The sequence below is a fragment of the Heloderma suspectum genome, chromosome 7 (assembly GCF_057233095.1).
Source record: "Heloderma suspectum isolate Gila_16-S chromosome 7, 16-S_ref, whole genome shotgun sequence".
Classification (NCBI taxonomy): domain Eukaryota; kingdom Metazoa; phylum Chordata; class Lepidosauria; order Squamata; family Helodermatidae; genus Heloderma; species Heloderma suspectum.
Window position 1 is genome coordinate 16,232,237 of NC_139464.1, and position 16,224 is coordinate 16,248,460.

Sequence of the window (16,224 nt, forward strand, 5' to 3'; positions counted from 1 at the left end):
CCCACCCCTCTCCCTGTCACTCTCAAATTAACCCCTTGAGTCCCGATGACGAGCAAACCACCCAGAATCTGGCCGTATTAATTTTTACATTTTGTCCAAGCACCACAAGGCTACTTCCATGGGATCAATGACTCCTCAACTCCCTCGCAGAGTTGTTTTCAGCCCTGCTCTGCAATTCTAGCAGCAGATAAATTTATTGAAGTCTTCATTCAAATCTATACAGGCTGTGAAGCGAAAAACTGTCACAGAAGTTGTAGCCAATACATTTCCTAGAGATCTTAAAAACCAAGTATGCTAAATCACTTCCAAAATAGTGCCGAACAAACACACTGAAAACTCATTAATCGTTCTGCCTTAGCACAGGGAGACATCAATGGGCTAAATTTTGTTTGGCCAAAAGGGATGTTTGTAGCGATTCCCAGGTCATGGGTACAAAGCAATGTTCCGATCTAGAAAACAGGAGAGGTGGCAGTAGATTAAATGACACCAAGTGTCAATACCATTTCATACTTTGGCTTTTAAATATACACACACACACACCCTAGAGTACAGCCAGATGTGATGGACTCCAGATATGATGGACTACAACTGCCAGTATCCTGAGCCAGTATGGCCAATGGCTGAGCCAGCTGGGGATGGTGGAAATTATAGTCCAACACCTCTGGAAGACACCAGGTTGAGGGCAGCTGCCATAGTACATTTGCTTTAGAAGAACATTGCGGGAGACATTCCAACCTGGCCCACTGATAGAAGAGTGTCATTTTTCCCCATGTTCAAAACAATCACAAGGCATGGGTGGGGGTGGGGGGATAGAGTTGAGTTACTCTTTTTCTCTTCTGAGAAACTTTAGGTAAAATTGCAGTACAGGAGAACAATTTTGACATCTTGTGGTACTGGAAGAACCCCAAAATAAATTCAGGGGAAGGCCGAGATTACAAGAGCAACATTACACAATTCATCTTATCACTGTCACCCCAACTAAGACCCTTTCTTAACACCTTGAACCTTCCTCGTCTACTGCTGATTGACTATCCCCCCTTTTTTTAGAGAGAGAAAGTGAATCAAATATTAACGTTGCTCCATATGAAGTGCCCCTTCCTTTCCTCTCTCCTCTATTCTTTACTAAGAGAACAATCCACCCTCCACCTTGATGCCATATGAATTCATATAGACAGCTCTGTCTTCTGATACCTACAGCATTTATTCTGTGGGTCTGCAGAGAAAAATTGTATCAATCTGGGCTAGTTACTTCAGATTTAAAAGAACCCCACACACCAGGAACACTGTTAAGCAGCCCCTTGATCTATTTTTCATTTACAAGATTTTATGAAGACATTCAAGGTACATGCGAGGCATTTCTGAAGCTCTTAACTGTTTTTGTAAATTTCACAGCAAAGTTTGTGATGCTGCAGTTACAGGTTCCTCCCATCAATTGCTTGCAAAAGACAAAACTTCACCTTGACTTGCTTTCCATATCTGACTAATATAGGTTATGTCTCTGTTCTGAAAAAAACAAGTAATTAAAAGCACAATCCTATGGATCTTTACTCAGAAGGACATCTCTCTGTATTTGATAAGGCTTACTCCATAGTAAGTGCATTTAGAATTCTACCCCCGCCTTTTTAAGAGCACCCTAGCATGAAATCTGACCATCTCAAGTACCTCATTGAAACCCACTACAATAATTCTAGAGAAATGGGAAGCTAGCAACAATCTTTCAGAATAATTAATTTCAAAGTCCGGCACTCACAATTTGTGCTGTCTGGCGCTTCTTTCAATTATTTGATAGAACCCATCATGATTTTAAAACAAAAAAGAAGAAGAAATTAATAACTTCTCTAGACATGCTAAACCTGTCCTGAGTTTGGATCGACAAACTGTACATGCTAATTCACAGAATCTCTCAGATGTTAATATTGCTACTGATTCATTCCTGCTTTTCCACCGGATGCTGTGGACAGTTTTCCAGGCTTCTGTATCACCAAAGTTAAAAGCGAGGGGTGGGGAGGAAATGGGCACAGAAACCAAAACAAAAGCAGGATCAGTTCCATTTCTACAAAAGCCATTTGCTTCCTAACAAAGTTAAGGTGAAGTTCTGAAAGTTTTAGAATAAATCAAGGCAATAGAAAAAGCCATGAGACATACCTCTTCCTGAGTGTATGGGAAGAACTTAGTGACTGAAAACTGAACCACCTCCAAAATTCCCTAGAATATAAATCTATGACTTCCTCTAATCCGCTGTGCACTCTATACAAAATGGGCCTTGTACACCTTAGGAACAGTGCAGTTAGGGTCTGACAGGTGGTAGCTCTGTAATTTCAGCAAAATGCACACACACACAAATTAGGATTGTGTGAGGGAAGGATTGCAGCAGCATCTACCTATCTATGCAATATGGATTTCCATGTGAATTGTACATGTTCTGGTGTAAATAAAATCCACAACCTGTACAGTTCTCCATGTGTGTATGTGTAACTACACTCAAACACAGAGAATGTAAACAAATGGTAATGATTAACAGAGATATTGGTTTGTATTACCAACTAAAACCACAGATGGAAAATGGTAAATAAAAAGAATTAGACGACAAGGTTTCTTCTTTTTTCATGTTATCATTTATATTTATATAACTTAATAGCCACATGTCCGTGAAACATATGGATTGTTTAACCAGCACCTTTTTTTCTTAAAATAATAATAATAGTAAAACCCCAAACACACATCTCATCAGATAAATATTAAAAGAGAGCCATCTAGTTCGTTTGTCAGCTGAAAACTTTGTTTCATAATGAAAATGAAACCTCATTCTTTAAAACCTGCACAAGGGGTTCAGTGGTAAGACAGAAAGCGCCGTTCACACTCTTGTCTTCCGCATCTATTCAACTCATAGGAAAAGTTTTAAAACACACACACGTGCGTACACACACACACACACACACACACACCAGCATGCTTAATTATACATTTGTATGTATGCTTTTCGGCATGGTCAACAGCATACTTTTAAGCCTCTGGATGGCTCCTCTTTTTTTTTTTGGAAGAAACTGGTGATTGCCAAGTTAACTTAGAGTGTAATAAGATAAACAATTAAGTTCTTCCAGGTATGGCTGTATCACAGTATTATGGAAAAGGGGAAAATGTCAGTGATCTTAAACAAAGGAGAGAAGTTAATTGGATCAAATAAAACTTTGGAAGGAGTTCAGAAACTCCAGTCCAAGGTGATTTCGGCTGAGGCAGAGTTACAAAATACAGCAAGAGTTTTGTTTTGGGATTTTTTAAAAACAAAAAACAAAACACTCTTGCTGGTTACAATTGCCTTACAGTAATACAAATATATAGATATCTGGATATACACTCTCTCACACACATACATACGTATAGACACACATCCCTAGCTAGTTTGTTGTCTATTAATCTGTGCATTCTTTCACTGTCTTCCTGTAACTCTTCAGCCTTCTTAAGATGTTTGATGGATATCGCCCCCCCCCCCCATTTACTATCAAATTCAGGATTCTGAATGCTGAACAGCTTGACTTAGCATATTTTTTTATCAGCTGTCTATCACCTAGCTTGCATTACATAGTCAGATGCAACCAAATGTTTATGCAGAAGGTAGTTTTCATGAAACTTGGGGAGGGAAAGCTAAGAAACATCCATCCTCCTGGCCATTTTTAAGCTTTCTTTCTTTCTTTTTTAAATAAAGACCCACTTACAAATGCAAAATTGGACTTCCTCATTACAGCCATACAAGGGCTATTTGCAAGATTAAAATGCAGAAAAGAGGAAAATATGCAGCTGGTGAGGGGAGGATCCTGGCTCTCAAAAGGAAACTGGGCACAAGTGGCTGAGAGGAGTCCTCAAACATATTTAGAGAAAGTCAAGATTTATATGAAATAAACAGTCCACAGAAGGAGCGATAGAATTCAGTCCTTGGTAACAGATAAACTTTGGCAAGTGTACGCTTAGGATAGAACTCGTGGGGAAGAAGATGATAAACCAAATAAGTCGTAAATCAACACAGCAGTTTTTGACACATGGTCAAAGAGGCAGCCCTGATAAATTCAGAATGAAGAGTTGCACTTTTTCTTCCCAATTCCACTTTAACTCCCTCTCTGCTTTGTTGTTGTTGTTGTTGTTATTTCGCCTGCTCAAGGACTGATGTTAACTTGTCCCAAAATTAATTACTCCTATTAGATCAAGGGGGGGAAAGGCGGCGGTGGGGGGGGGGGAGCGTCATGTGCTTCCTACTAGAAACTTTTTATGGAGGGATCAAATAGTTTAAAGGCATCGCTTCGCCTGCTCTCCCATTCATTCCAGGAAGCGCTTCCCTTCATAAGGCGAGAAACGCTCGTTTTAAAAGAGAAGGAGAGAGAAAAAATTCAGACAAAATCTGTCTAAGACGTTGTTGCTTCTCATTATGGAGCAGATTAATTCAGAGAAGAAGCCGGGAGAGGGGAGGGGAGACAAATGAACGGGGAACAGAAAGAGATTGTTGGGGGGGGCGGGCGGGGGGGATAAAAGATAGATACGGTCACGTTGATGTTCAGTCAAATCTCTAGCAGGGAGCTAAGCAAAATCCAAAAGGCACCACTGTCGAAGTAGGTTACAGGACTTTGGGTGATCCCTTTCAATCTAGTTTAGGGAATTTGGGAGGGGGGGGGGGTTGGAGAGAGAAATAACAAACAGCAAACCCAGATCCGGAGTAATCTGACATTATTGCATGCTGGGAGGGAAAGAGGGAGATAAAGTGTTTCTTTATTACTACCGTTCTTTGAGAGAGAGAGAGAGAGAAAGAGAGAGAGAGAGAGACGCGTAGAAAGGAAAGTTGCACTTTCTAAACACGGCGTAGCCATGGAAAGATTTAAAAACCACCGGCGCAAAATGTAAGAACACGCGCACGCAGCCCAGAGAATCGCGTGCATATGCTCTGCTCTGCTCTCCTGTACTCACCTTTCAAACTCCTGAGGTAAATCAGGGTCAGTTAGCATGCTGGAAAAAAGCAGCGTTTTTCCCTTTGTCACAGTAGCCACCTATGATCGCCTCCAACTGAACCTGTCAAGAGAATCCAACCCTCCTACACCGATTGATTTTTCGCTCTCGCGCTCGCTCGCTCGCTCGCTCTCTCCTCCCGTGCGCTCGCCCGCTCCCTCTCTGAGCCAGGACTCCTTGACCAGTCTCTTAAAGGGGCAGCACACTTTAGCTGGAGTAGACCGTGTTTAGCAAGCTCCCCCCACAGCTGCGCCACATGGCTGCGGTCTGCCAAGCAGCCGCCGCCGCCGCCGCCGCCGCCAACCTCAGGGTGCCTGCCGTCCGCCTTGCCTGCACGGTCCCTCTCCCCCCAAACAAACCCTTGCAAAGTCAGCTCCTTTCATCGCCCCCCCAGTCCTCATCGCCATCATCAGCACCACCACAACTGTGACACGCGCGCGCGCGCGCGCGCACGCACACACACACAAACACATCTAAAGATCATTCCGAAAGCTCACCCAGGGCGGCGGGAGGCAGTTTTAAGATCCCTGCCAAAATCCCCTATATATATATATATGCACGTAAACAAACCCCAGCCTCACTTTCTCAGATGTGCTCAGGACAAGGAGGGAGGGAGGGAGGGAAGGGGAGAAATCAGTAGCTAAATGTGTACATTTGTATCTAAGATTTATTGCCACACAAATGCGGAATAAACAGAATACACGTGTTACATCTTTAATCTTTTCTCTTTCACTCTTTTTAATCCTGAGTGGCTTTCCTGCCTGGGATCAACCTCTTCCCTAACATTTTCTGGGGTATGTGGCCAAATATATGGATAAATCTATACATTTTTTTTCTATATCACTGTATAGACACATCTCTCTCTCTCTCTCTTTCTTTCTCTGTCTCTCTCTCTCTCTCACACACACACACACACACACACACAACGTTTAAATATGTCAATCTTATTCTGCCAATCAGGTTCATGCCTTGGTCCTCTTTATTTTTTAAGGAGGGGGAATACTGGTGGCAAAAGACCGTCTGTGTGTCTCTGTGTGTGTGTGTGTATCAAAGGTAGAGAGTTTGCACAAACTCATACCTGCATGACATAACCATTTCTTTAAAGGGTGTTAGCAAATTCTACTAACTACAATTTCTAGTTAGAAATCCACTGCAACACTTGCTTTCAGTAATACGATGTGGGAAAGAAGCAAGGAGGACTAGACTGGTGTGTATAGATTGTATTAAAACACTTTTATATTTGAAGGTCTATATGCCTGTTAGTGCACGCAGAATGCACAGGTGTGTGCTTGCCACATACACACACACACATATATAATCTCCCTACCAGATGCTGTTAACCACTGTTATCTAACACATGGGCCATACACACCCATCACTTCACCCTTTCTTTAGGAGAGGCCAGAGGGGGGAGGACAATGGGGGGGGGAATCAGTGGCCAAAAGGAACTTAAACAAGGGTTGCCTAGTTAAAATAGCAAGCACTTAGCAACTCACTCAGAGGAGTTAGAAAGGGGGAGGGCAGAAAAAGGAACACCTAAGAATAATTTTCCAAAAGGCAACTGAATTCTAAAAGGCATCCAGTTTATGTCTATATGTACATGTATTTCACATTTTCACATATGAGCATTATTTCCCCCCTCCCTACCTTGTCTTCATTTAAAAAAAAAAAAGAAAAAGAAAAAAGACTCTCACTCGGTGCAGGGGGAAGAGAGAGAGAGAAAAGAAAAAACACACACACACCCTACACAACAATCAAGCATTGTTCTGAGGAAAGAAAAGCAACTTTGACAGATTGAAATATACCAGAGGCCCCTTCAAGGAAACCTGTAAACAACTTGTCACTCACTCTGTCGGTTTCACTGCGTTGCCCGCAAAGTGCTACGAAGCAGCTTGGCAACACCACCACCATTGCCACAAACAACAGGGGGTGGTGGCGGCGGAAATAATCCTTAGTGCCCCCCTCCCCAGATCCCTTAAAAAGTTTCCCAAGTCCCAAACTCAATCAAAATAAATGGATTTCATGGAATGGGAAGCCAAATAGAGGGGTGTTTTTCGAGAGGGGGAGGTGCTGGAATCATCACTGAGCCAGCTAAACCACCACACACATATACAGCCTCCATCATTCAGGTTGTAGGTGACTGTGCAGTTTTCCTGCCTGCTTTCTCTTTCCACAGGCCTGTGGATGTGGATCTCTTTTCATAAAGCCCTAACACAACACAGTAGTTCTGATTATTGCCATTGTTGTTGTTGTTGTTGTTGTTGTTGTTGTTGTCATCCTCATTACTACTACTATTTCTACCCCAGCCTAAAAATGTAAATATACAAAATTTAAAAAACAATTTAAACAGCTAAAAACAATTTCAATGAAATATTAGACATATTTAGACAGCTGGTATAAATGCTCCATCATATGCCATTAAATGCCTCAGAGTAGAGGATGGTCTTAACCTGGCATCAAAAAGATGACAGTATTGGCACCAGGTGGGCTTCAGTGGGGAGATCATTCCATAATCAGGGGCCCACGACTGAAAAGGCCCTCTCCCTTGTGGCCACCTTCCGAGCCTCCCTTGGAGGTGGCACTCAGAGGAAGGCCCCAGACATTGATTGCAGTATTTAAGAACATAAGAAGAGCCATGCTGGATCAGACCAAGGGTCCATTGAGTCCAGCATTGTGTTCACACAGTGGCCAACCAGCTGTTGACCAGGAACCCACAAGCAGGAAACGAGCGCAACAGCACCCTCCCACCCATGTTCCCCAGCAACTGGTATACTCACTGCCTCTGGTACTAGAGGTAGCACATAGCCATCAAGACTAGTAGCCACTGATAGCCTTCTCCTCCAGGAATTTGTCCAACCCCCTTTTAAAGCCATCCAAATTGGTGGCCATCACCACATCCTGTGGTAGCGAGTCCCATAGTTTAACTATGCTCTGTGTGAAGAAGTCCTTCCTTTTATCTGTCCTGAATCTCCCACCAATCAGCTTCATGGGATGGCCCTGAGTTCTAGTATTATGAGAGAGGGAGTTCAGATCAGGAGAGGCATTCAATCAGGTATTGTGTTCCTGAGCTGTGGAAGACTTTATAGGTTAAAACTGACACCATAAGCTGGGCTCAGAAACATTAATAGGGATGGCAGAGAATTTCTCCCCGAATCTTCGGGAGGCCGAATGCCAACGCATTCGGCCCCCCGAAATTGGTGGGGAAATTCTCCGCCAGCCCCCCGACCCCCCCGGGATGGGACTTACCGTGGCCGAATGTCCCTCTCGGCGGCAGGTCCCGGCGGCGTTTCGGCAGGGTTTCGACAGGGGCGGGGGCAGCGGCCGGTCTCCTGACCGGCTGCTGCTGCCACCGCCGCCATTGCAAAAAAAAAAAAGTGAAGTAAAAAAAAAAAACACACCCGTGATAAGCTACATAACGATTTATGTTGCCTATCATGGCTAGATTTCCAAAGTCAGCCATGATAGGCTACATAAATCGTCACGTAGCCTATCACGGGTGTGTGTGTGTGTGTGTGTTTTTACTTTTTTTTTCGCGGCCAGGTAGACGGGGCGCTTCTACCCGGCCTGAATTTCGCCGGCAAGGGATGGGGCGCCTCCCCCCCGGCCTGAATTTTGGCCAGGCGAGGCAGGGCGCCTCCCCCCCTCTCCTGAACTTCGGGGGGAGAACCGAAGCGCCTCCCCCCCACCACAAAGCAAGCTTCGAGAACATGTAAGGGCCTTTCATCCATCCCTAGAAACATACAGGCAGCCAATGCAAGTGGGCCAGAATTGCGGTATGGTAATATATGCCTACCGCATTCTCCTAGTCTCCATAGCTGCTCACAATACTTCATACAACAGTCTAGTAGACTATGAAGATAATCAGGTAATGGCTCTTGCCAGGACACCCTTGCCCCTGGCTGCTTCTAGACAACTTGACCCATAATGTAATTAGGGATGCTGGAGAGATTCAAAATGGACTAAAATGAGCTTGGATTTCTAAGAATCCAACCTGTGGAATCTGCTACAGGGAGACCCCCTCAGGCCACACAGAGTCCGTGGACTTTTGGATTAAAAAAAACTTTTACGAAATTTACGAATATTTATTCATAGGAAAATATGCAAATTTCTGCTGAGGAAAAGTTGAACGTAATGGGGAATAATATGCTAAATGTTATGTACTAAGGTAAATTATGTATAGTGTTATGAAAGCACTTATGTACTTATTTGTGCTATTTTTTCGCATGACAGGGGAAAAAAGTCCGCATCCATCTGTGGAACAAAAGGTGCCTGATAATCCATGAAAAACAGATGCAGCAGATTTTACACAGTCCATAGATCCCTAAATGTGATGTGCATGGGAGCTCTCAAGGGGCCAAGACAGCGCTGTGTCAGGGTGTATGTTGCCCCAATGCACACAGCTGTCTAAAGGCTTTCACCACATTGGTCACAAACATTCACAACCAGGTCAGAAAGAGGGAGAGAACTCCATTATCCAAACCTACTGGAAGGGTTTAATCACCAGCACACACACAAAAGGTTGCAGCATGGTGCCCAGTTGAAGTTGTAGTTTGAAACGGCACCAGGCTGGGGGAGGGTGCTTGCCATAGCAGAGCTGGAATGGGAGTTTCCTCAAAATATTAAATTAGAAATAAGCCAGTGCCTCTGAGATGTTTGATTCTTGTATGTATGTATGTATGTATGCATGCATTTCTATGCTGCCCAATAACCAAAACTCTCTACATTATATGTGTGTGTGTGTGTGTGTGTGTGTGTACAGTCACATCCCTGTGCCTTGATTTTCACTATCCTCTTTACTCTTAGCCAAGAATTTGCTTTCTATCTTTGCCTAGTTCCTTCCTTTCTTTCCTCTGGGGCAGTTGCATGGAAGGAATGGGAAACCTTTGCTTCTATTTTCAATTAACTGTGATTTATTGTTATGTCTGAACCAAAGCCGTGGTTTATTTTAACCATAGTTTAGGGCAGGGGTGGGTAACTTGTGGCCCTCCAGAAGTTTTGGCCTACAACTCCTATCAGCCCTAGCCAATAGCGAGGGATTTTAGGGGTTGGATGCCAAAACACCTGAAGGGCCACACAAGTAGCCCACCCATCACTTAGGGCAACCTTCCCCAACCCACTGCATTCCAGATGTGTTTGACTACAAACCTCAGGGGATGAGGAGATTTGTGGTCCAACACATCTGGTGGTCACCGGGGTTTAGTTTAGACTCAGAGTAGGGATGTCAGAGAATTCCGTGATGGATCTCGGTGAGGCCGAAAGCCAGTGCATTCAGCCCCGCAAAATCCATCGCGGAACAAAGCCCCCACCCCCCCAATCCATGAAAGGTGAGTGGGACGAAGTCCCTGCTGCCCCCAACCCACAAAAGGTGTGCAAAATGGAGCACTTACCTGCTCCCATCCACGCTGCTTTGCGAATGGCGGCCGCCATTCGCTTCCTCTTCATAGCCGTGATAGGCTACGTAAATACTTATGTAGCCTATCACGGCTAACGCAGGGACACCATTTGCGTCCCTGCAGAGGCCATGATAGGCTATGTAAGTATTTACGTAACCTATCACGGCAGGGGGGAAAAAACCCCAGCGTACGCAAATGGCGGCGGCTACCGCCATTTGCGTACGCTGGATTTTTTCCCCCCTGCCATGATAGGCTACATAAATATCAACATAACCTATCACAGCTAAATACAGGGATGCAAATGGCAGCGGCTACGACACCCGCCATTTGCGTCCCTGCAGGACTGCCCAGCGGCCGGATGTCTGGCTGTGGGCGGCCGGAGCCGGCCGGTGGCTCCGCGGCTTGGCCGTGGAGCGGAGCCGGCCAGGCAGGATTCTGGGGGGGAGGACCGGATCGCCTCCCCCCCAGCGGAAACAGAATGGAACAGAAGGTAAGTGTTCTGTCCATCCCTAGTTTAGAAAAACAAGCCAAGAGATTAAAGCATAGATGGCTTGTTGTATACTTTTAGTAATGCCTGATATTTTTCTCTCCTGTTGTACTCTTTGCTGCTGAAATTTTGATTCTGATTTGTTATGCTGGAATTTGTTTATCTTTTATTGTTCTGTGATTATTATCCTATTCTAGTATTTTATTGTTTGTAAGCCACACAGAAAATGTACAGATTACCACCTGCAAATTCCATCTGTTTCCACATTGGGTTCTTGGAGGTGGAGACTGCCCCGATCCATTAAAAAATATTGTCGTAGCAAATTTCTCACCCATCCCTTGTAGGGATGGCGGAGAATTCTGCCACGGATTCCAGTGAGCGAAATGGCCTCCTGCCCCCCCCCCCCGCCTCCCCACGCCACTTACCTGGGGTGGATGCGGCGGCTCTGGCGGCGGCTCTGGCAGCGGCAGCAGCTGGTCTCCTGGCCGGCCGCAGCAGGGCTGCTGCCGCCGCCATTGCCATCTTTGGACCGTGATAGGCTAAGTAAGAATTTACGTAGCCTATCAGGGCTAACCTCAACCCCCCCCAAACCGCAGCGTATGCAAATGGCAGCAGCTACAGCAGCCGCCATTTGCGTTCCCTATTTTTCGCCAATTTATCTTACGTAAATATTTACATAAGATAAAATGGCGGGAAAGAAAGGGAGAATGCAAATAGCATAGTGAGCGAAAAGCGTTCCTATTTGCGTTCCTTTATTTTTCGCTGTTCTAGCCTACGTAAATATTTATGTAAGATAAATCGGAGAAAAATAGGGAACGCAAATGGCGGCTGCCATAGCTGCTGTCATTTGCGTACGCTGCGTTGTTTTTTTTGTTTTTTTGAGGTTAGCTGTGATAGGCTACGTAAATTCTTACGTAGCCTATCACAGCTGTCTGGCTGGACGCAAATGGCGGCCGCTACGGTGGCCACCATTTGTGTCCGCACCAGGCTGTCCACGGCTGGAAATCCAGCTGTGGAAGGCCCTGGTCGTGGAGCAGAGCTGGCCATCGAGGATTCCGGGGGGGAGGACCGCATTGCCTCTCCCCCCCGTTGAGGATTCCGCGAGGAGGAACGGAGCAAAGGTAAGTGAGTTTCATACATCCCTATGAAAGTGTTGAAAAGGCCTAAGACCCTACACATAGGGATCTTGGAGAAATCCCAAATGGAACCAAATGAGTTTGGATTTTTATGAATCGACCAGAGGATTCCGCAGCAGACCAGCTTTTCTGCTATTGAGCAGATTCTACTGAGTCGTGGACTGATTTTCTAACTTTCCCAAATGTTGTACAAATTTTGCCATTGAAAAATAAGATTTTTTTTTAAACAGTCAAAAGTGCATTTCACCCAAAGGCTAAAGTATGAAAATGTGCATTTTGGGTGAATTTGCAGATTTTCACAGTACAAAATTCTGCATTTGTGCATATGCACAAATGCAAACTTGCACAAATTCAGAAACAAAACAAAAAATCTGATTCTGGCAATGGGCAGATGATGGAACAAAAAGCTCCTGACAATCCACAAAACACAGAGAAAGTGGATTTTACACAATCCGTACATCCCTACCTATAGGGAATGTCCACAATTGCCTCACTTGCCTGCTCAGTCCCATAAAGCTATGTGTGCCACAGCTAGGGATGTATGAGGAATTTGTTTCTCTTCATTTTTTATCAGGATTTACCCAGATTGCACCTTCTGAATAGAACATGCACTTGGATGCGATATATGGCCAAAGATCGTACATTTCTAGGCTTGCAATGTAATTTCCAGACCCTGCCCCCCCCAATCATTTGACCGTAAATGTAATAATTTTAATATGCATTAAAATGTGCACTTTTGAAGAATGCATACACATATGCTTTAATCAATGGGAGAAGAAAGATGCAAACAATGGATGTGTAAGTTTGTTTGGGGGAAAAAATTATGCATGAAAATGCGCACAGATTTTCATGCAAAAAAGGAAAAACAAAGCTCATAATCTGATATGGACTAGGGATGGGTGGATTATTTACCCTGTTCTGGTCCGGGGCATCCATGGTGGGGGGGGAGGCAATCTGTCCCTCCCCCCGGAATCCTCCCTGGCCGGCTTCACTCCATGGCGAGTCCACGGAGCCGCCGGCCAGGCCCACCCACAGCCAGACTTCCGTATGGACTTTACATAGCCTGCCAGGCTGTGGCTGCAAATGGCGTCTGGCATAGTGGGCGCCATTTGAGTCCCTGCATTAGCTGTGATAGGCTACATAAATATTTATGTAGCCTATCACAGCAAAGAGCAGGGCCGCAAATGGCACCCGCTATGCCATTTGCGTCCCTGCTCTTTTCGTGATAGGCTATGTAAATATATATGTAGCCTATCACAGCTAACGCAGGGATGCAAATGTAAGGATGTATGAAACTCACTTACCTTTGCTCCGTCCCTCCCCGCAGAATCCTCGATGGGGGGGAGGCAATCCGGTCCTCCCCCCTGGAATCCTCGATGGCCGGCTCCGCTCCGCAGCCAGGCCACGGAGCAGCTGGCCAGGGCCGTTCGCAGCTGGATTTCTGGCCGCGGACAGCCTGGTGCAGATGCAAATGGCGGCCGCCATAGCGGCCGCCATTTGGGTCCAGCTAGACAGCCATGATAGGCTACGTAAGAATTTACATAGCCTATCACGGCTATTGTCAAAAAACACAGAAACCACGCAGTGTACGCAAATGGCGGCGACTACGGCAGCCGCCATTTGCGTTCCCTGTTTTTCGCCGACTTATCTTATGTAAATATTTAAGTAAGATAAAACGGCGAAAAAAAGGGGGACGCAAATAGCATAGTAGACGCTATTTGCGTTCCTTTATTTTTCGCCATTCTGGCCTACATAAATATTTACGTAGGCTAGAACGGCGAAAAATAAAGGAACACAAATAGCGTCCACTATGCTATTTGCGTTCCCCTTTTTTTTCGCCATTTTATCTTACATAAATCTTTATGTAAGATAAGTCGGTGAAAAATAGGAAACGCAAATGGCGGCCGCCGTAGCCGCCGCCATTTGCATACGCTGCATGGTTTTCATTTTTGTTTTGACGTTAGCCGTGATAGGCTAGGTAAATTCTTACATAGCCTATCACGGTCCAAGGACGGCAATGGCGGCAGCAGCAGGCCTGCTGTGGCCGGCCAGGAGACGAGCCGCCGGAGCCTCCGCCGCCGCTGAATCCGCCGCCGCCGCCGCATCCACCCCAGGTAAGTGCCGTCCCGGGGTGATTCTGCGGGGGGGCGGGGGGGCAGGAGGCCGTTCCGCCACGGATTCTGGGGAGCTGGATCCTAAAGAATCCGGCCTCACTGGAATCCATGGCGGAATTCTCCGCCATCCCTATTGAAGCTCCCTCGTTCCTACAGGCCCTATGCGGTGGCCCTGTTCTGCTACACATGTTCATTCTGAGTGCCTGAAGGAGGCATAACTTGGTCATGACTTACCTTCCTGCCCAACATACACATTGGAAGACTGTACCAAAGGTCAGGCCTCCATCTCACACACACAAAAACACAGGGGGGGGGCAGTGCTTCCTTCCATCAGTGTGCTCTGGCATCGAGGAGATAAAAGAGAGGGGATCCTGTACTGGAGAAAAAATCAGCTGGAGTGGAGCCGGGGGAGATTTTGAGCAGAAAATTGTTTAGGAAGAAAAGGGTCATGAGCCCCAGCTAGAATGACTAATGGTCAGGGATTATGGGAGTTGTACCCCAAAACCTCTGGAGGGCACCAAGTTGCCTACCACTGGTTTTACACATTCCATAGCTGAACTTTGGGATTAGCAGAGCAGGCCTTAGAGCCGAGATTGGGTGGGCCTTCACTGACACAAAGCCCTTTTCTTGAAGTGTCTTTTGCCACAATGGTAAGGCCTTGTAACTTGAAAGCTGTCAGAACACGTTTGCAACAAGTTCCAGTTAGAAAAAAGCCACTAGAGAGAGCAGAGAAGGTGAGTAGCCCCCAACGGATTACATTCTTAGATTCCTAAATTCTCTCTTCTGTGCAATACTGAAACACACACCATACAGTCCAGAGACTACCCTACCCTACCCTTCACTCTACCTCAAGGTTAAAAGGGAAAAGAGAGAGAGACTTGCATATACAAATGTTAATGCTTTTGGTAAGAAAAATGTTTGTTCTGTCACTGATAAATTATGCTGTTGGGGGGGGGTGTTTCCAAATCTTTGATGGATAAAGGGCAGAAAAGTGTTGGGGCACATTTAGCATATGGCTCTGAAATGCATCATTCAGGTATTATTTCTTGGGCAAGTCTACAAAAAATACCTAGAGATGGGGAGAATCTGTCAGTTTTGGTTTATCTCACATTCTATTTTTATTGTTATCTTTAAATCGCTAGTTCCTTCTCCCCTGAATATGAAGAACTTAGCAAATTTGGGTAAATTCTTATCAAAAATGAACTGAAGCGAAATTCTCACACATCCACACCAGACAAATTCAATAGGTACAGCTATTCCCAGCATGATGTAGCTGTTAAAGGTGAGGGCCCTGTCAGAAAGAAGAGGTGGCAACCATAAACTCGGTATTGTTGGGTTAAAAGACCTGACTACAAGCATCAAAATGAATGAGGAAGATAGCATTAATATTAGCAAAAGTTTTAATTGCAAAAAGCTGGGGAGAAGACAGCAATGCTGAGAAGGAAAGACTTGCTGTATCAATTATGGATTAGAATTAATGGCCCTGATCCAGGTAGGGATGCACGAAAGTCACTTACCTGGTCTCGCAGCTTGCTTCGCGGTGGGGGGGAGGCGCTTCGCTGCTCCCCCCGAAATTCAGGCCGGGGGGGAGGCTTCCTGCCTCGCCCGGCCGAAATTCAGGCCGGGGAGAAGCGCCCCATCTCCCTGGCCACGAACTTCAAAAGAAAAAAAAAAAAAACGCCCCTGTGATAGGCTACGTAACGATTAACGTAGCCTATCATGGCTAGATTTGCAAAGTCAGCCGTGATAGGCTACGTCAATCATCACGTAGCCTCTCACGGGTGACTTAAAAAAAAAAAAAAGCGCGTACGCAAATGGCGTCCCCCATAGGGAACCGCCATTCGCGTTCCTTATTTGGTCCCTGTAGTCTACGTAAAGGTTTCCACTGAATACATACATTATGGTAACATTTTATCAAAATGAAAATGAAACAAAATTCTCAGTCATCCTTACTCTTGAGTCTCTCATTCCACCAAACAGATAATCAATACTGACCACTCTGATGACCCTTTGAGAGCCAGCATGGTGTAGTGGCTAGAGTGCTGGACTGGGAGTCGGGAGATCCGGGTTCTAGTCCCCACTCGGTCATGGAAGCTCACTGGGTG

The 16,224-nt window shown here is 45.4% G+C and overlaps 1 protein-coding gene across 3 annotated transcripts in view; it reads right to left on the reverse strand.

The window, feature by feature from the left end:
• Positions 1-16,224, reverse strand: part of SOX5 (SRY-box transcription factor 5) — a 738,693-nt gene that overhangs the window by 627,438 nt on the left and 95,031 nt on the right. For 2 of the 3 annotated variants that reach the window (XM_084809164.1, XM_084809161.1), the window contains exon 1: positions 4,951-5,242. The exons of the other annotated variant lie outside the window; for it this stretch is intronic. In XM_084809164.1, coding sequence (XP_084665290.1) covers positions 4,951-4,988 — 38 coding nt within the window. In that variant the 5' untranslated portion in view covers positions 4,989-5,242. Of the gene's footprint in view, positions 1-4,950; positions 5,243-16,224 lie in introns of those variants that run through there. 3 annotated transcript variants of the gene reach the window in all.